Below are 22,149 nucleotides of genomic sequence, written 5' to 3' on the forward strand. Positions count from 1 at the left end.
TTTCCTCTGTTCAGTCCACTTAAATTTCCAAGATTAAAAAAAAGTCTGTTAAAGAATGGTACTTCTTGTAATCTTCCACGCATACTTCTGAAGTCCATTAGAATTTTCATTTGCCTCAAAATCAATTTAAGTCTCAACAATAAAACATACTATACCATTCTTACTCCTTAACTAAATATTCAAGGTAAGCCTTTTCTATACATGTTTATAAGTTTTACAATTGCTATACTATTATAAGTTTTACTATTTTTACTATTATAAGCATTTGCCAACCACAAAATGCTTAAGGGATTAAAAAAATTTTAAGTACTATTTCAGAAAGCCCCTGATATCTCAGATGCACTGGCAAACACCAACTGAAGAAACAGAAGAAAAAAGGAGATGTTATTCACTTGTTCATTCAAACATTTGAAATAAAATTTAATCACTGCATGTTTATTGAAAAAATGAGAGAGCAAATGTTAGGAATATTATATAAACAACAAAACTGTTACAAAATAAACCATTCAAGATGAAATGTTTATGCAGGACATAAAGGTTGAAAATTAAAGTCAATAAAAAGAAAAATTAAGCAAGATAAATCCAGGGGCCTTTAAAAAAAATTGGTTTACAACATTTGTAAAAACAAACCAAATAAATCTATTACAACATAATCACATCTATTTATAGGAAGGAGAAAATTTAAGAAGAAAGAAAATGGTAAAATGCAACAGGAAGAAGACAGATACTAAGGAATGGCTCATGGTGTGAGTTAGGTTATCAGAGACATTCTGCACTGTAATCTGAAATGCAGGGAGCACATGTGGTATATGCTTGTAGAGGACTTAACACTAAGGGCATTCTTCCGCTACTTCTGCCAACAGATGAGCGGCTTCTGAGAATGCATACCAAATTAATTCCCCAGCTGTTCATATGCATAGAAGCAGCTGCTGCTGTTACTGCCTAACACTTATGGTAGTCTGTCAGCACCTCTAATCTCTACCACAGCAGACAAGCCACTCAACTAAGGTTGCTGCAGTACTTGCAAAGACAGAATCTCTGAATTAAGAACCAGGTGGCACTAGACTGCCAGCTCTGAGCCTCAGAGCTGCTGGCTGCATGTTGCTGGTCTAACAGCTGCTGAGATATTCTTGCTAAAAAAAAAATAAGCTTAACAAAAATACTCCTGCACAGAAATTTTCTGAAATCATGATAGCACTCAATGCAAAATAAGAGTTCAATCTACAGAAATCCATTTCACAGATGTTTTAAGAACACATCTATTTTATAAAGTAAGGCACATCTGCATGAAAAGAATTAAAAAGAAGAACCTATAGGAAATCAAAATCAAAATATTTACAAAGAATGCATCAGGAACTTAAAGCTTCCTCATATTTTTACATGACAGTTTTACTTTGCAACTATGAAACACTAAGAAAGTTTTTAAAATATTAAAAAGTCATCTAAACATCTCAAATTAAGGTAAGATTCCTAATAGTATACTTTTTCAGATTTCTGTACTAATTACTTCCCTGAGTGGTTCAAAATCCTATGCTTTCTTCCTCGTTAAAGCAAAGGCACAGTTACAAACTATAATCATGGCTCTGAGGTGTTAGTTATAACGAGAAGTGAACACATTAACTAAATATGCTGAAGTAATATATAAAGAACATTTAAAACAAAATTTTGGGTCTCATTTTTTTTTTAATGTACATGTCTTTCTTATATTAGAATCAAACATAGTTATCAATTACTTAACTAAAATTATTTATTGTTAATATTAGTAATAGCTTTTAAAAGTACCTTGATCTCTGTGTTTCTAAAATTTTTCCCAGTCCATTTATTGATCTGAAATAAATATAAAAATGAGGAGGGTAAAAAAGTAAATGTTAACTTTTTAAAAAACCACTTCACATTATTTATGAAACATGAAGTGAGCATATATATCATACAGCTAGAGAAAAATAAACAATAAGAAAACTTCCTTTTTTATAGTTTAGTTTTTTCCTTCTAATCATAAATCAGGTATATTCCACTTATACAATCAATGATGGTATGTAAAACTCTACCGCACAACTGACAGACTAGGGACTACTCTGTATTTATATAAAGACCCTTCACTTTAGAAAAAATGATTCATAAATAGCCAGTAATTCTAAAGTTCTTGAAATGAGTAAATACATCAAACTTTTAAACTGACACCTAATTTTCCTCAATACACATTGGTGGAAATGGCTGTACACACGCTAGAAATAAAAACCTAGTTACAAGTGGCTTTGACCCCAGCCTGTCCTCAGTTTCAGTCACACATCTGTTTTTTTAAATAGAATAACCTCTTCAGTTCCCTAGCTAAGATCTCTATCTACTCTGCCAGCCCTTCCCTTTCTGGTACAAAGATAATGAAATATGTTTCCCTTTGTATGGTGCCAAAAATACTTGTTAAATCCTTTTCAGTATACTGTATAATATCTATTTAAACAATCAATTTCATTACCTTTAGGGTTATTTGCTGACAACATTTGCTATTGTTCTCGTGGGTAAAAATTCCCAAACAATGATAGTGAGGCAAGACTCTACTAATTCACAAAAGTCTTAATCTTCTCTTTTGAATATACTCTATAATCTGATGGCTATTACCTCTCAAATATGTTTACTATAATCTGATGGCTATTACCTCTCAAATATGTTTACTTTCTTCCAACTGTTCAAGTCTAATTCTGAGTCAGTCACAAGTCTGAGGTTCAATGGAGGGTAAGAAACCCAAAGAGTGTATAATTTATCAAAGTGTTTTGTCAAAGTCTTTTCTCGTATTGCTATACAGTACAGGCTGGCAACAACGTTCAACTGCATATTCTACAAGCAATGGAAAACAATTTTACTTATTACTATTTACATAACAGTCTATTACGCAACAACAAAATATGTGATTCCCTGAATATGTGATTCAGTGACAACTGAAGCAAGTCAATCTTGAACCTTAAATTTATACAAGAGTTACAGTAAAAATATTCTGTACAGTACATTTTTAATATGCAGGTACTTAATACACATTTCTAATTTTGTACCTAATAGTTGTTCTTAACTTGTTTAAATCCTCTTCTGAAACCAAGTCTGTTTTATTGATGATGATGATATCTGCCAAAGCAACTTGCCTAAATTAGCAAACAAAGAACAGATGTCAAGAGAAAAGCTAAGAAATGAAAAATAGAAAACACCTCCTCCAGATCAATTAGCAATTTAAAAGTATACAGTACTCTATGTAATAATTTGATTTACCCCTAAACTACTTATCATTCTTCAAATAATAAGGATGAATTGCATTCATCACTATATAAATTAAGATTTCACATTATTCATTCAAAAAATATTTATTAAGTGTTCTTACTGGCTACTCTAAAACTACAAAGATAAGCCTCAAAAAGTTTACAATCAAGGATGGTTTACAATTAGGATGATTTTCAACTCATGATTTTCTCTGTAAAGAAATGCATAATTCTGATATCCAATATGGTAGGAACAAGGACAGTCTACTTATTAAAGTATTCCATGTAATAGTTACCATAATTTTCAAAGAAATTACAAAGAACAAGTTCACTTAACATTCAGTTCAGTTCAGTTGCTCAGTCATGTCTGACTCTTAATTAACATTTTTAAAAAATCTACACTAAAGAAGATATATAAGGATCTTGAATAATTACCTTCACCATTACAAATATGTATTTTCTCTATAAGATAGACACACTACAGAAATTAAGTTAAAGAATCCAGTTGACAGGATGCTGGATAACAAAATAGCTTACTATGATTAGAAATTCTATTTTCTATGATTCTTTAAAATTTCCTCAATTCTTCAGGAAAGTTTAATCACTAGGCTGTTTCCAGTACTGGTTTTACACTACCTAATGGTATAGCTGATTATTTTTAAAGAACAACCAGATTCTCAAAAATAAATCAACTTTAATTCACTGAAAAGCAGGTTTCAACAGTAGGTACATCACAATCCCATTTTTATTTAAGTAAATTTCATATGAATAAAGACTGAATGTGCACATGTCAAAATACAGACAACCGGAACTTCAAATTGAAGGGCTTCTGTATTTAACTTTATTTTGGTTTCTATGTGTGTGTTAGTTGCTCAGTCATGTCCAACTCTTTGAGACCCAACAGACTGTGTAGCCTGCCAGGATCCTCTGTCCATGAATTCTCCAGGCAAGGATACTGGAGTGGGTTGCCATTCCCATTTTGCTATTTTCTATTTGGTTTACTTATATTGTCTATAACAAATGCATTTTAACAAGGAAAAAGTCACAAAAATATTTAAGTTTAGTCTAATGTGAATCATAGCTAAATACCAAATGAAGTGTTTAGCCAGGATTATAAAACAACAGAGTACCATATTCCAAAATGACAGGCAATCAACCACCTGCTTGCATCATCTGCAGCAAATCTTGGTTTGGGGAAGGGAGACCTCCCTTTTAAATCCAATAGCATATTCAGGGACTATTGAAAGTGAAAGTGAAAGTTGCTCAGTCATGTCCAACTCTTTGCAACCCCATGGACTGTATAGTTCATGGAATTCTCTAGGCCAGAATACTCAAGTGGGTAGCCTTTCCCTTCTCCAGGGGATCTTCCCTGGGACTATTCCTATTCCCAAACTCTTTCCCCATTAACAAGAATATGCTTAGGGTCAGCAAAATAATTTAAATATTCATAAGTCTAAAGAGAATGCTTCTCAGGTGGCGCTAGTGGTAAAGAACCAGCCTGCCAATGCAGGACACACAGGAGACATGGGTTCCATTCCTGGGTCAGGAAGATCAGCTGGAGGAGGAAACGGCAACCCACTCTAGTATTCTCGCCAGGACAATCTCATGGACAGAGGAGCCTGGCAGGCTGCAGTCCGTGGGGTCAGAAAGAGTAGGACACAACTGAGCAAGCACTGAAGACTAAGTCTAAAGAGAACCCAATTAGGAGCATAAAGGTATTTAAACAAAAAATGTTCTAAACGTCAAACTGCAACTGTTTCTGTATTGTTCCTCTGCTGTGTTGAATAACAATGAACATTTGAGTCAAATGAATTACTATGAAAGAAGGCAGGAAGTGAATCAACTCTGTTTAACAATCATTTTCAATCCCAAAGAAATCATATGAGAACAACAAAATATTTTTAAATGTTCACATATTAAAAGTTCCTCACAAAGTACAACTGGGCTCAGCACTCAGTTTATGCTGTAATATAGTTTTAAATAAAATTTTAGTTATCAGATCATTATAAATAGCAATAATTCAAACACAGGAAAAAGATTTTCCTTGATTATGTTTTTGTTTCTCAGTTTGTTTTGTTTTTCCTACCAATAATTTCCTTTTTCCATTTAGCCAGTAATCAGTAAATACTTTAAACAAATGAATACCTAGAAGCTTCATTGATAAGTCCATCAGGTTTTTCTTCTGCTAAATGCTAAACAAAAACAAAATTTGAACAAAAGTTACTGTGGTCTCACACACAACCTAAAGTCAACACAAAGGATTTTTACTTCTTACCTCTAATAAAAACTTCAAATTCTATTGGTGGTTTAGTCGCCAAGTTGGGTCCGACTCTTGCAACCTCATGGACTGTAGCCCACCAGGCTCCTCTGTCCATAGAATTTCCCAGGCAAGAATACTGGAGTGGGTTGCCATTTCCTTCTCCAAGGGATCTTCCCAATCCAGGGATCGAACACAAGTCTCTTGTACTGCAGGTGGATTCTTTACCAACTGAGCTACCAGGAAGGTCCATTAAGTTCTATTACTGAATATCCAAATTCAGGATTAACTTTTCTATCTGAAACCACTTTCTTCCTCACCTGTAAATTTTTTCCTACAGTGAACTTATGGGGTTTTTTGAGGGGAAAGTGAGGTATAAGGGCTTAAATTTTGTCCTCTGACCTCTTCTTTTTCTTAAATGGAAAACCCTCCAGATTTAAATAATGTCATAAAAACACACAACATTATAGTTCAGAAATTAGGCATTTTCCTTTTTACAAAACTGTCCTTGTTCTAAATATTCATTATTACTTATTTTTTTTAAAAGAGATAACCACCAAAATTTTACTTTAATAAACTTCCCTCCATTCCTAGCCCTACCCCAGAACCAGGCACATTATGAACTTGTACTGGGCCCTTCCAATTCCCTAGAAACAAATGATCTGTGAGAAGGACAGTCTTATATTTAGCAAAAAGTTGGTTAACATTTTGAAACCTACACTTGAATGATCTGGCCTCTCCAGTTAACTTTATTTTGCACCTTGCCAAAATCAAGCTAGCACCAAAAAATACTTTGACAGAGAAGTCCACAGGATAGTTTTGATCTCTCTGGGAGTACATATTATTTTTTCAAAATCCTATTTATATCCCTAAAGTCATCAGTGTCATAAAGTTTTCTAAAAAATGTTTCACCTTCATTACCTTAACCTTCAATAGATGTTCTCTGTCACAAGAAAAAGTTGCCTACTAATGTCAGAGGCAATTTGATTATATAACATTTTTTGTATTTGAATTGAACCCCCAAATTATTAAGTCCTTTTATAAACATGGTCTCATTTATCCCTAATAACAATTATGGGGAATGACTATTCTTATTTCATAAAAGAGAAAACTAAATCTAACACTGTCACCATCACAGGATACCTTTTCATAGGGTGATTTTTCAAAAATTGCAAGAGGGCTCAACAGAAGTAAAATGAACATAATTTAAAAACCTTTGTGAAAGCTTTTTATGTCATATAAAATCATTCTTGTATGCTGCTGCTAAGTTGCTTCAGTCGTATCCGACTCTTTGCGACCCCACAGACGGCAGCCCACCAGGCTCCTCCATCCCCGGGATTCTCCAGGCAAGAATACTGGAGTGGGATGCCATTTGTTTCTCCAATGCATGAAAGTGAAAAGTGAAAGCGAAGTCGCTCAGTCGTGTCCGACTCAGTGTCATTAATAACTGCATAAAATTATATGCATAATGATCACCTAAAATTACATTCAACATTATTTCATCAAGTCAGTTTTACAATTCATGAAGAGGTAGAGCATTAAGGTATTTGGATAGTTTGGAACCTAAGAGCAAACTGGTAATCATTTTATTTACTAGTCTTGGTAAAATCTATAGAGAAAAACTTTTTTTCTCCTAAAAGTTTGTCAAATTCTATTTTTAGGGAAACCAGTATAAACTAAAACTAGAGTAATTATGCACTGATTCCACTTTAGGTGCAAAATGATACCACTTTAGGTACAATCCTATAAATTCAACTGGCAGGCTACAGTCCATAGGGTTGCAAAGAGTCAGACATGACTGAAGAAACTGAGCATGCATGCTGAATAGATAAGTGGATGTTGTTATCTGAAGAATACTACATAACATGCAGCAACAAACCCCCTTCTAGTCAGCAGGAAATCTATTTAATAAAGATGCATTTTTACCAATGCATCTGTCTCCGAATGATCCTATAATATTGAATTCTTTTAAACTTTTGAAATAGTTTCAAAATATTATATTTTGATCTTTTGGAAGATTTATTTACATATGAATTTGGGGCTTTTCAGCTGTGAGCCGGAGGAGTGTGAAAAAGATATAGCAAGAAAATCAGAGTTTTTTTAATTTCTGTGCCTAAACATAACTAATAATATAGTATTTTCACAAAGTAACTCAGGTTTTTAATACATCCAGTCTCTAGAAAATCAGAAATTTTCACTCGAAGTTAATGGGGCATCTAATCTATCTTCAAAAGATTAGAAATTTTCACTCAAAGCTAACATGGACTGGACTAACGTTTTATGATCTCTAGGAAGTCAAGAAGCATCAAATGCACAAACATATTAAAAGTGCCCCAAATAAAAACCTACCAATAAGTACAATTCTATTAAGAATGATATGTAATAAACATATAAAAAAGCAGAAGAGATAAATGTCCCTGTTCTATGTAAATATGAAGGCTATACAAACATAAACAAATAATAAATGCACATTAACATTTATTTTCTCTGGCTATCAGCTCAACATGTCCTTTATGCAACTTCTTATCTTCGAAAGTCAAACTGCAAAAAGACTAAAACCAGTGTCTGCAATTCAAAAGGACATTTTCCAGTGACTTACACCATTAGTCATTAAGTCCGATGACTCCCATTCACAAAGTTAAAAAACAGAGACTGTGACATTCTACTCTACCTGTACAGGTAAGGAAGAAAACATTTTTGCAATGTTTTTTTCAAAATATTTTATGTGTGTATATCCCCAACAGATGCCTCATCGCTGCTTAGAGACTGGCTTTTGCTTACATATCAGAAAAGATTAAAAAATATTTGGCAGTACTTAATCCAACATATGGAGAAGGCAATGGCAACCCACTCCAGTACTTTTGCCTGGAAAAATCCCATGAATGCAGGAGCCTGGTGGGCTGTAGTCCATGGAGTTGCTAAGAGTCGGACACAACTGAGCGACTTCCCTTTCACTTTTCACTTTCATGCATTGGAGAAGGAAATGGCAACCCACTCCAGTGTTCTTGCCTGGAGAATCCCAGGAACAGGGGAGCCTGCTGGGCTGCCGTCTATGGGGTCGCACAGAGCCGGACACGACTGAAGCAACTTAGCAGTAGCAGCAGCAGTAATCCAACATATCAAAAAGGTTAAGGTTCCACCCTCTAACTTAGCATAGCATAAAAATAAATCCTTTGAAATAACACCACTGTATGATACAACTTCAGGAAGGGTTTAGAGGGTGTCCTTTTCTACAGAAATAGAAACAGGCTGGTAGGAAAGAAAGAAAGTAAAAAACACTGTTTTGACCAAAGTAGAAAGAAATCTAGTGTCAAAGATGTCAGATGACACTAAAAAAAAAAAAAAGCAGCAGCATTTCTTTCCAATGGATTGGTTATAGCTAACACTATTTTAGCTTTTAAAAAAAGATTATTGCATAATGTCAGTCTATTTATTTTTCTGGTCTTTTCTAAGCCACTGTTTACTGACTGAATTGTTTCAACAGCTTGAGCAATATAACAGAAGAACCAAAAAGAAACCTCTGACTTGACCTTTTCTGTGTAACTTCATTCTTTGATTCTATTGCATTAAATGCTGTCACATTCGTAGAACTGAAAAGGACAATGTCACTAGCCTGGGTGTCAAGTCCTAAGAATAGAGACCTGTCATTTGAAGTTGTCCAATTCTTTGCCCATGATTAAAAAATGAATATTTCAAATCAATGGGTGACAATCCCATTAGAGTGATAGCCCATGATATCAATTACCACTTCAGTTTCAATTTGGCTGGCTGGCCACAGGGTACCATTTCTCAGGTTTACTTGTGATGGGCTGGCTCTGTGAAGCATGACACCCTTAAATTGCTGCCCATTATCCAAGTGTCATTCCTTGTACTGCCTCAGAATTCTCGGAATCACAAGCAGCTCCTAAGGTCAAGCTTTGCAACCAAAGGAATTGGACAAGTTGGCAAATTCTTTATATAAAGGAAAAGTTATTTATTTGGCACCTGACTTAGAAAATCTGAAGTTTCCATTATCCTGACAGTATGTCAGTTTTGTGTAGGTATATTGATTTAATAATTTAAGAGGTTTTATCAAGGTGGCAGGGGGTTAAACGTTTATTGTGTTTGCATTATTCAGAATGTTGCTTTGCTTTTTTTGGCTTCTATCACACTCATAATAGATTCTATTTAACTCTTTTCCACACCCAAATATACATAAATACATAAAAAGTTTGATTTGGTGCAAAGCACTTTTAAGTCCATCAAAACAAACAAACAAACAAAAATCCTGCTATCCATCCTGTAAATATTCCAAATTTGGTAATAAACATATAGGGGATGGATTCAAACATGCTCTTTAATAAACATTCAGTGAAGAATTTTGACTTTTTTCATTTTGTTTTGCTTCTTCTGTAAACATTTTACTAGAAATATGATTTCAGGATAGCTGGAATATTTCAGAGTAAAACTATAATATTTGGGATCTTTCTTTGGTTCTTAAGACTATTAATAAAATTTGACTTAACATCTAAAAAGGAATTATTTCCCAAACTTCACAAATTAGGGTCTCTCCATTCCTGAGGGAACTGAAGGGCCGATGAAGGGGTACTGGTAACCCATTTAACAAGCCTGCCATCATAATGTTATTGAAGGTTTGGAAGAAAAACAAACTTGTTCAAATTAAGAAATTCAGTTATAATGTGGGATAGAACACAAAATGGATGTGAATTTTAAAACATTACATTTAAACTTCTAAGAAATGACTACTCTGAGCATTATCCATATTCCCAGACCAGATCAAGAGATGGAGGATAATTTCATTCTCTTCTGCCTTTAGTAATAACTCACTTGGAAAGTTGAGAAACACTACTTTATACAGCAATATGCATTTTAAAATCTGACTATTTTTCATTTTGTAAACTGAAGTTGATTTAAGCATAAATCCTGATTTCTTCAAAATACGGCAAAGCACTATATTTTTTAAAAACTCAATCATCTCCAGCTTGTGTCTGACAACAGTTTAACAAGAAAAATAAGCTCTCATATGCTCATATCAAGCTCAATTTCCTCTATCAAACAGAAAGACTTATCAATATTGGGGCTGAGTCCTAGGGAGGGGTTACACACACCCAAACTTTGTGCTGTAAAGAAAGAAAGAGAGAAGTCGCTCAGTCGTGTCCGACTCTTTGCAACCGTAAGTCCTCCAGGCTCCTCTGGCCACAGGATTTTCCAAGCAAGAATACTGAAGTGGTGTACAATCTCCTTCTCTAGGGATTCTATAAATTTTTCTTATTATAAATATTACACTTTCAACTTAAATCACATCAAGTCAGAGAAGGAGAAAATAAACAGTTAACTTAAAAATACAAAATAATAATTAAATGAAACACAAATTTCATCTATTGTTCAAGATACGTAAAAAAACTATTTTTTTTTTACCATATTTGTTTTATTCCTCTTCATGCTAAGTTTTCAAAACATGATCTATTAAATTAAAAATGTAAATCACTGGCTTAATATACAGTTCTCTGATAATATTACTGCCATTTTAAAAAGCAATATCTTTCATATTTACAGTGGAAAATTATTTTTGTTAAGGATATTTCAAACAGACACAAACATAGAAAAAACAATATAATCAATCCTCATATACCTAGCTCTTAACAAATAATGAGTAACTCACAGAAATTTTTCAACTTACTTTTAATCCATATTTTGAATCTACAACAGTTATGATACCTACAAAGAAATAAATCTTTTAATCATTTTTGCTCTTAAGAATGAAAATTTAATGCATTTCCATTCACAAATGTCACTCAATAAAACATTGTTTTTTTTCCTCTTGCCAGCATTGCAATTTAACTCCATTCCATTAGTAAGTAGATGCATTTCAAACATGTCCTTAGCACTATTCTAAGGCACAAGATAGGATATAATAAAAATAAATGTTTAAAATTAAATAAAAAAGAAAATAAGATTTCTCTGGCCTTTAAAAAGCTTACAATCCAAAATATGATGAGATGAATTTCATAATGTAAAGCGGAAAGTGATAAATCACACAAGATAGCTTATCTTCAGTTAACTTTCACATAATCAAAAATGAAACTTTTCTTATTTAAAATATTGCTTAACAAATCTGAGGCATCTTAGAATATCTTATTCCTAACATCTCTTACCAATCTAACTCACACAGTTCTTTTATCTAATATGTACCTAAATTTCCAAATGACCAATTAGTTGGGTAATCTCTGAATTTATATACTAAATAATCTTTGGAAGGATAACAACAGAATGAGTTTGATGATGCCTAAGGAATTTAATCAGCTACATTTCATATGCATTAGGGCCAAATGATGAGGCCCAGTTTCAGTAATTCTTAAAGTTCACCCCTTAGTCTAGGAAAATATGGTTTCTAGAAAGGTGGGGGATGTTTCAGGGGACATATGTGCCTAATTCAGAAAGTTTCTAATATGCCTTAAATGAAGCCTATGAACAAGACTGCCCAAAAGTGTTAGTGGGTAACGGATAGGGAACTTTGTTTAACTGTTACCTTCAAGAGAAAAGGAAAGTAGAAATTTGATCCTCATACTATATGTTTTTTAAAATAAAAAGTTATATACTAACTGCATAAATTAAACATCAGGGAATATAGTAAAGCTACATAGTATTTTTAAAGGAAAACCTTAATGGAAACACTAAACTGGGAGATGAGATTACAATGGACATCTAGTTCTAATACTGTTTGGGACTTTAGAATCTGTTCAAAGACATCATCATCACTGAACAAGCTTAAAAAGAGTATCAATACAAGGAATTAGAAGTATAATATGAATAAACAAAAACGATCTTAACATTACATTTTACTTGAAAATTTAAAGAAAAATTCATTTCTAAACTTACCATCAAGATAAATATCAACCCCTAATTCAGCATCAACCCAAAACATAGAAGCTACAGCACCTGAAAATATATAATAATACTCATCAAATAAAAAACATTTCTTCAAACTAGGAAACAAAATTCTATCCATAATTATTTAATCTGCCCCAATGGAATTAGCAGGCAAATACATATATGAATAAAATATGGGTTTTCAATCTTCTTAAGGGAATATAGAACCATTTATTATTTTATATCCATTTCTTGCCCTCTCTTTTACTTCAATTTAAAAAAGAACAGGTATTATTACAGACAAATACAATATCAAGCTTTTACCAATGCCATAATAATTTACCAATAAATATTATCAAATAATTTGAGCAGAATGGCTGTATGTACATAGGTCTAATTTTTATTTTCTCTCTCCTGAATAAAATAATCATACAGTTCACAAATAATTATCTCCCTAAAGGAAAACAAAGCAAATACAGATAAATCCAAAATCAGTTGTTCAAATTTTTTTGTAAATTTTCAAAAATTTAAGTTTTACAGAATAAAAGTATGACAAAATTAATTAAGGTCTTACTAATAAATCCTTACACTATTTATTAGTATGGTATATAAAATTTAGAGAATGTTTTGAGGAAAAATAATTTCTAAATAAGAAATTAAAACTTATTTTTGATAGAAACTGGTTCAGCACCAAACCACACACCCTGATTAGTATGCCACAACACACAAAAAAGAAAACTGACAGCAAAGAAAGAATTTGATTTTTCAAAGCATCAGAGCCCTATTAGTGACAGAGCTGTCGAAAAGAATGAGTATGGGGAAAAACAAGGATAACTGAACTCATTCCAATGTCTAAAGCTGTCCACCTACCCTGATGAGATGTGGTCTCCCAAGCATCACTCTGTGTCAACAATGAAATACCTGTCAACTGTTTACAGTGATTACTCATGCAGGATATAGCAAGGGCCACAAGATCTAATGGTTTCCTGATACCTATTGATTTTTTCCTAAAAACTTAATAGTTTTCCAATTTGACTGAAATAGGATTTGTGAGTAACAGGGGCTGAATCAATGCCTGTCCTTTTCAAGGAAATTACTTTACCATGACAATTATTTAGCTTAGAACCGGAGGGTGTCAGTCTTTTCAACAGGAAACAACTGAATTGCCAATAAAAATTTTCTTCACTTACTTGACTAACAACATGATTTTAATTAATGAAGGAGAAAAAGTAAATCTACTGTGAATTATTTTTAAAAGTATTCATTTTTCCACTCAGTAAAATTCCTAACACTGTACACAAATATTTTTTAATTCACTGATTTCTATTCAGATAGCTTATAAGTCCAATAGTTCACATTTGCATAGTATTAATTTGAGCTGTAAGACTATTAGAGCTTTTATTCTAAACCTAATGTGTATCTTTGGTTTAATACTTACCAGGCTACACATGAAAGAACTACTTAAAATTTGGATGCAGGTGTTTAACAGGAGAAATAAAGACGAGGGAATGCAGTTAATCAGTGATTCTAAATCCAGGGTGATTTTTCTCCTTAGGGATTATTTGGCAATGCCTGGGCAAATTTTTGGTCATCTCAACCATGGGAATGCTGCTGGCATGTAGTAGGTAGACGCCAGGGACTCTAGTAAACATCATACAGTGCACAAGATAGTCCCCTCTAATAAAGAATTATCCAACCCAAAATATCATTTATACCAAGTTAAGAAACTCTGAGCTAAATTACAGAATCTCCATTCTTCAAAATCTCATAAAACATAAACTAAATAAAAATTTGAAAGTCAAATTTTATCAGCAGCAACCAAATAAACAATCCCCTGCCATAATTTTTGGATGATAGTAAAAATAAGAAATAGAAAGTTCTATGTGATTTATGATAGTTCTTATACCTACCCCAAACCTCAACAAGAGTTATACAGAAATAGTTTACAAAATCCTATATTTATCATTTTATTCCAAAATCATGAGAAGTAGAACCAAGGGAGAAATAAGCAATACAGGAAAAGGTAAACAAAGAAATTTCAAGAGTAAAATTTTCTGCCTCCACATTTTCAGGGGAGAAGGTCATTTTCCAGGGCTCAAAGCGAAATGGAGAGAGAGGTCTGAAGCTCAAGGATGCCCCTACAAAAGGTATGGGAAATCTATCCACAAGTAGTTTGAGCTAATACAAGAGCGGAACACTTGGTATTGTGAGACAGCAGAGCCTAAAATATCACACTGCCCATCTGTCTCTCTCAACCGCTTCTTTTCTCTCTGCTTCCCCATCCCTCAGCAATACCCAGCTTTCAAACTGAGGCCCAAGAGACCAGCAAGTTTAGGTAACATGAGTAGGGTATTTAAAAAATTCATGAACACCACATCTAAGTAGAGGGAAGTTCTCTGAGTCTCCCACATTAAGCATAAACACAGTGAAAAAATTATGTGTATGTATTACAGCTTAGGAGAAGCAAAAAGAAGATAAAAGGAGGAATGGGAAAAAATGAACAAATAAATGAGGAATACCAATGGCAAAGAACCTGTTCTGAATGGAAACATAATTGAAGAAACAAAAGAAAATTTCCAAGAGTTTTTTTTTATAATAAGGAAGATAAAAACAATATAATCTTAATTAAAAACAAGTGCTAGGGAATTACCTGGCAGCCCAGTGGTTAAGACTTAGCACTTTCACTGCTAGCCATAACCTAGGTTCAATCCTGGTGAGGGAACTGAGATCCCCCAAGCTGCATGGCATGGCCGATAAAAATTTTTTTAAAAGGGCAAAAAGAAACAACTAATTTTTTTTTTTTTAAAGGCAAGAGGTAAAAAAAAAAAAAAAAAAAACAACAAGGTCTAAAGCAAAAAGCAGAATAATATGAAAAAGTAGTTTGGAATGCTAAAGAAATAAACTTAAGGCCAATATACCATTATTTAATGAATTAATTCATTTAAAACATCAACAGACATTGATGGGAACAGAATTACTGACAAAAAGGAAGATTTGAGATGATTACAGTAAATGCAGAGGCAAAAGGCAAACCAAGACAATTAGAAGATAATAAATATGGAGAACAAATGAAAATTCAATGTAAGAAAAACTGGTGTCATAAAGAAGAGAACTCAATAATTTGACAGAAAAGTTCTTCATGGTAATAAAGGAAAAAGTACCTAAATGAAGCACTAAACCTCCAGACAAAAGAGTATATTGTAATTCCAGGAAAATATGATTATGAATGACCCTGAGATGTATCTTGGCTATATTACTGCATTTAAAAAACAAATTAAAATTTTTTCAGGCATTTTAAATGAAAAAACAAGTCACTTTCAGGGAGGCAATTAAAAAAATTATCAGACTTTTCTATAGTAAAATTCATTGCTCCAATATAATAAAATAATGACCACAAAGTTCGAAGAAAAGTGTTCTCTAATGATATTATCTCCTGCTAGCTTGTGGTTCAAGAATGAAAACAACAGGCAGACTCTCAAACATAAAAGGAAACAACACTGAAACTCAACAAACACAGCACTCACAAATCCTTCCAGGTGAAATGAAAAGAAAATATTAGATGAGGAAACTCAGCCAATCAAAATATTAAGAAATCATAGAACAACATTTTCAAAGTTCTGAGGGAAAGAAATTGTGATAGAAAAATTTTATACCTAGCCAAGTCATCCCTCAAATATTAAAAAAAAAAAAAAAAAAAAAGAAAGAAAACCATTCTCAAGCAATGAAGTATGCAAGATCTCCAGGAATACAAGACTGAAAGCTTGAAAAGATTACCAGACCATGTGTGTATGCACACATGTGTGCTAAGTTGATTCAGTCGTGTCTGACTCTTTGTGACTCTATGGATCCTCTGTGCCAGGATCTCTGCCAGGATCCTCTGTGCGTGGGATTTTCCGGGCATGAATACTGGAGTGGGTTGTCATGCCCTTCCCCAGGGGATCTTCTCAACCCAGGGATCGAACTGCAGTTTCTTATGTTACCTGCATTGGCAGGCGGGTTCTTTACTACTAGTGCCACCTCGGAAGCCATGATCATGAAGTTCAGTCAATCAAGAGACTGATCAACTCAGGAACTCAGAAGTTACTGTGCTGGTAATGACAACTGAAATGGTTTAAACAGAACTAAACAAAGTATAACAGAATATAAATGTTAGAAACTTGACAACATAGCAAAGGAAACAATGAACCAAAACCAGATAGGAGAACCTGGAATGTGTTCATTCTCTCATCCTTTATGCCAGACAGTCAATAGATACTAACCTGAAACTTTAAATGTGTAGTTAAAAAAAATAACTTGTCCAATTTATGTCCTTTATAATCTTTTATTTTTTCAACTCACATCTCTAGCAGTGAAGAAGTATTTATCTGACATTCAACAATTCTTTCACTTCTTTCAAGTTCTAAGTTCAAGTGAAAGTGAATTAATAATTATTAAGAATAGCACCCAGAATGTGATCCTATTTTATAAAATTACCTCAGCATATTTACTCAGAGAGCAGGCTCTCCCAAACTTACGCATGTGTGAGAATCACATAGGGGGCCTATTGAAACAGATTTCTGGGTCCTGCCCTCAGAGATTCTGATTCCACAGAGCTGAGATGAAACCCAAGAATCTATATTTTTCCAAAGCTCTCAGCTAAGGCTGATGCTGTCATTCAACATACCACAGCAAGTAGCCCTGGCACAGAGAAATCCTGGAATAAAATTTCCCTGTTTGTATTTTACAGTAATGAGACACAGGGCAACATTTTTCTTTTTAACTTTCTTCTTTGTATTTTCTTAGGTACTACTGCATTTTTTTTTAATAATCAATGTTTCATTTTTAACCAAACAATAAAACTCATTATTTTAAAGAAAGAAGAAACATTCATCTGTTTATACCTACAATCTGTGCAAAAGCTTTCTCTGAGATTTTTATTTAACTTTTACTTCCTCTGAAAAGCCAAACTGTGTTTTAGTAAATTCACCTACTCTCAAAATCACAAGAACTTTTCTCTATACAGTGGCTACAACAAAAGACATTGATATTTTATTTCAAAAAAAGGCACACAGTATATTTCCCTATCTTACCAGACTTAAATTAATATTTAACATCAATGTAATGGTTCAAGTCCTATCATCAGTTAGACCTCTTGGAAATGTATGAAAATGTATGAAAAATCCATGCCTAGTATCAATATAAGGACCCAAAGAGCCCAACTCAATCCTAATTTGAAAACACAGGTACAATAGTATTATGTAATAATTCAAAATAAGTTAACAATTGATTATGGTGAACCTTCAGTGCACTCCAGTATTCCTTTTAAACAATTATGACCCCTTAGTTCTTTAATATGATTTTATGGTGCAGTGTCATAGACTTAGATGAAAAAAGAAATGGGTCAGACTTACAAAACTAAATGTTCTGCAAACTAGGAATAAAATGTTACCTAAATGTTATTTGGGTAAGAAGGAACAGAAACCCATGGTTAGGAACAGGTAGACTTTGTGTAGCTTTCAACAGGGAAGTTTAGATGTAATTCCATTCAGAGTTAAAACTTCATAGATAATCATTACTAATCCCACACTAGAAAAAAGGCCCAGTAGGGTTTCCCTGATAGTTCAGTTGGTCAAGAATCTGCCTGCAATGCAGGAAACCCCAGTTCCCTTCCTGGATCGCAAAGATCTGCTGGAGAAGGGATAGGCTACCCACTCCAGTATTCTTGGGCTTCCCTTGTGGCTCAGCTGGTAAAGAATCTGCCTACAATGTGCAAGACCTGGGTTCGATCCCTGGGTTGGGAAGATCCCCTGGAGAAGGGAAAGGCTACCCACTCCAGTACTCTGGCCTAGAGAATTCCATGAACTGTATAGTCCATGGGGTCGCAAAGAGCCGGACATGACTGAGCAATTTTCACTTTCAGGCTTGATTTAACTCCATACCTTATAATAATATTTACAATTAAAATGATTTCAAGCTTAGTAGTAGAAAACCAAACGCTAACAATTAATTTAAGAGAATAAGTATTTCTGGGATTTAACTCCAAAAGTCCTTAAACATATACCTGAAGTAGAATGTCTTTTTTTCTATGTTTTATTAGATTTTTCTGAAAGTTTTAACAACTCTTCTTCCTACCAATAATCCTAAATCAACTGATAGAAATTGAAATGCTATTAACATGTTAAAATTATCAAATACTTTGATTGTCATTCATCTGCCAAAGAAACATGACTCAGTATTTTTTCTCCTTTAAATAAAAAAAAAAATTAATCTAGAGTAAAGCTTTAATATTCATTTTATATATTTCTCTAGTATATTTATTTATTTTAAAATGTTTAAGAACTATGTTTTGGTTTTTAATAACGACATTTCTTACCAGGATCTGCTAATCCAGTGGTCTCTAACAGTATGTAATCAAATTTCCCTTTCTTCTTCATCAAATTCTCAATAGCTCTAAGGCCATTGTCCCTGGGGAATAGCAAAACATGACATACAGTTGATTGCCTGAATATTTTAAAGTGATCATCACAAACATTTAAAAATATATTTAGCAACCAGGAATAAACATATCTTTAGGCATGCAAAAATTTACTTCACTCCTAAGCTTCTAACATGTCTATCCAGTTTCACCAGTTTGGGGGAACAGAGAGGAATGGATGCACATATGCTGACAAGTATTAAGATATTAGATAAAAGCAGAGGGAATTTTAATTTACTGGACTAAAATAAGTCAGAACCTGTTATTTTTATAGCATTATGAAAGAAAAAGATCAATACAGACAATGACAAAATGTATGAATTACAGTAGCTTAATAGAACAGCTAAAGGGATATCAACAATTAAATACCTTTTATTTCTGTTCTGAATAAGGGTGGTAGGCTTTAATTTCCCTTTTTTCTTAATAATATTAAAAACACAAGAAAACATTTAATTTTAAGTGGCTAAGAAAACCTGTTGTGCTTTAGCCTTCATAATACACTTGACTCACAGTCAAAACATCTAAGATAGTAAATGATTTAGAAGAAATTTAATTCACTGGACTATACAAAATCAACAATACAGGTATTAATTTTCATAATTTGCTCAACAAACTTTGAGTGACTACTATGTGTCATTCCTTTTCTAAGAGTGGTTATATTGGTGAATAAAACATTCACTGTCCTTGAAACAACTATCACTGGTGGAACATGAAGTGAGGTTTTTTCTTTTTTGTGGTCATTTATATTGTTTTTAGAGATTGAAATCTTGGAAATAAGACCAATAACTTACTAAATTCAGAACAATCATTTTTAAAACATGAAATGAGACTTTTGTGCACCACAGGGATCGTTAATTAAAACTTGATGTCAAAAACAACAACAAAAATAAAATTCAATAAAATGACCACAGTATTAGAGCTAAGACAATGAGAAACACTTTAAGAAAATGTATCCTAACCTTGGTTCAAATAACTAGATATGCAGACTTATAATGTCTTTTAGTCTTAATTCCCTTATATGTTCAGCAGGCAAAATAATATCCACCTGGAAGATCTATATTGTGAATTAACAAGATTATCAAAAACAACTAACAAATCTCCAAGTACCTAAAATTGAGACAACATTTCTCCTTAATCCTTAGCATTTAATGAATAAGATCATTTTAAAAATGAAAAACAAAAGCCTGCTATTTCTCTCTTAAAACTGAATTAATGTGAATAATTGAGAAATTTAGAAAGGACTTCGTGAGAAGTCCACAGTGACCACACTACCATAATGTACCAAATAGCATTAAAATTAATCAATTTCCATCTGTTAGAAAAAGAAAATGCATCCTAATAGGTGTATCTTCTATTTGAAAATACAATGAAGAAGATTATGAAGATTCTGTTAATTTATGTAAGAAAATCAAAGCTGCAAATATAAGCAATAAACATTTATAGAAGCCAACAAGCACAGAGTATATCCATTTCTCACTTTACAGAACAGCAGAGGCAACCGTTTCTAAGTTCCAGCCATTCTTCGTAGAGTTCTCCATCTTGGCTGACAGCTAAGGATTTCTCCACTGCACTTCCTGGTAAAGGAAGCACTCTTTAGATTATGTCCACTCGTCAACCAAAAACAAAGATGAGGATACTCAATAGTACAGTAGATTTCGAAGCAGAAAAATGTATTTCATAATTTGTATTCTTTCATTCTGTTCAGGCTATCTCAATATTTTAAACTATACTACTCTAGATTATTTTATTTTTTATTTCTTTAAGAAGATTTAAGCCCCTAAAGAGACAACTGCAAAATTAATGAAAGTTACCTACTTCCTCTCTAGGCCTCTTACTAGACTGCTCCCATTTCCTAATAAAATAAAAAAGCTATTTTAAAGGCATTCTTTCTTGTCCATGGCCAATTCTCTAGATAGACCAGTATGTTTATATATTGGTTTTTAACATATGCCTTTCAGTCTCTTGCGTATTTTTTCTTTTCATTCTTTCTCTAAATTGTTTCAGTGTCTACTAGACAGACTGTTCAGCATTCCCTGTATGAGAAATACCCTTAGTTCATTTTAAGGAAGTTTGCTTGGCCAAGGTACCAATGTGCTCAATTACAAATTAAATTTTAATCAAATACACACATGTTTCTTAGCAATGCTTACTTGAGAAAAAAATAAAGTATATATGACAGTCTGAGATGTTTGTTATCAAATAAGAATGATTTAAAAAATCGTACTTTTCCTCCAACAAAGAAACATGCCCAAGCCAGGAAAGTTCTAAATATCCATTAAAGCAAATGATAAGGAAAAAAACTAAATAATTTTTTACTGATATATATTTTATGTTTATGTTTTAGTTAGGCAAGGGGTTGCTACAGAACTCAGGGTGTAGAGAACATTTATAAAATGAAAAGGAAAGTATTGTAAATGCTGTAAAGGACAAAGCTGTTAAAAAAAAAAAAAAAGATCCAGAAAGACTGAAGAAAAATAGTAACAAATGATAATAAATGTAATCAGTGTCCAACAGAAGATCAATTCATAAGAAGTTAGAATAAAAACTATGATTTTTATTTTTGTCTGGCAGGACTCTTTAGTTTATTGAAATCCTCTTCAGTTTATTAAAACCAGAAATCAAGTTCAACTAACAGCCTTCATCCTTTTCATAAACTTAGTTCCTTTACTAATTTGCAACTGAAAAAAATAAAATTTAAGAAAAATTCAAATGAAGTTATATTTTTTTAGCTAAATGTGAACTTTTATTGAAATTCAGACCTGAGAAGAAAAACTTATAAAAGTAATCAGAGAAGTATGTCTAACACTGCTGTATAAATTTCTTAAAACACAGTTCAGTGAAGACAAAAAACTGGAAATTAAATACACATATTTTCACAGATAAGTGAAGTTGCTTGAGGATGGAGACCACATATTTATTTTCTAAGCCTTCTATTTTAACTGCTTTGCAGAATAATAAACATTCAATAAGACAGAAGTATTTTCAAATATTTTCAAAACCTGCAATTAAACAATACAGTCAGCACAAAAGGGTCTTCCTAATTGGTACAAAAATCTTCCTGAATGATTTTCTTTCATCTCCTTAGATTTTTACTTCTGGAGTATTTATGTAAAAATTTAATTAATTCTGGTATGAATTCTAAAGTCATACAAAATAAAATTTTATAGAAACAATCTGATTTCAGTATCTCAACTCCATACAAAATAAAACTTGACATGAAGTGAAGTCGCTCAGTCGTGTCCGACTCTTTGAGACCCAATGGACTGTAGCCTACCAGGCTCCTCTGTCCATGGGATTTTCCAGGCAAAAGTACTGGAGTGGATTGC

The 22,149-nt window shown here is 32.9% G+C and overlaps 1 protein-coding gene across 2 annotated transcripts in view; it reads right to left on the reverse strand.

The window, feature by feature from the left end:
• ZNG1A (Zn regulated GTPase metalloprotein activator 1A) overlaps positions 1 to 22,149 on the reverse strand; it is a 52,150-nt gene that overhangs the window by 25,479 nt on the left and 4,522 nt on the right. For both annotated transcript variants that reach the window (XM_070375801.1, XM_005900014.3), the window contains exons 3-9: positions 20,301 to 20,397; positions 18,722 to 18,813; positions 12,379 to 12,438; positions 11,180 to 11,217; positions 5,388 to 5,434; positions 3,045 to 3,131; positions 1,783 to 1,827 (exon numbers count right to left, since the gene is read on the reverse strand). In XM_070375801.1, the coding sequence (XP_070231902.1) occupies positions 1,783 to 1,827; positions 3,045 to 3,131; positions 5,388 to 5,434; positions 11,180 to 11,217; positions 12,379 to 12,438; positions 18,722 to 18,813; positions 20,301 to 20,397 (466 nt within the window). The remainder of the gene's footprint in view (positions 1 to 1,782; positions 1,828 to 3,044; positions 3,132 to 5,387; positions 5,435 to 11,179; positions 11,218 to 12,378; positions 12,439 to 18,721; positions 18,814 to 20,300; positions 20,398 to 22,149) is intronic.

The sequence above is a fragment of the Bos mutus genome, chromosome 8 (assembly GCF_027580195.1).
Source record: "Bos mutus isolate GX-2022 chromosome 8, NWIPB_WYAK_1.1, whole genome shotgun sequence".
NCBI lineage: Eukaryota > Metazoa > Chordata > Mammalia > Artiodactyla > Bovidae > Bos > Bos mutus.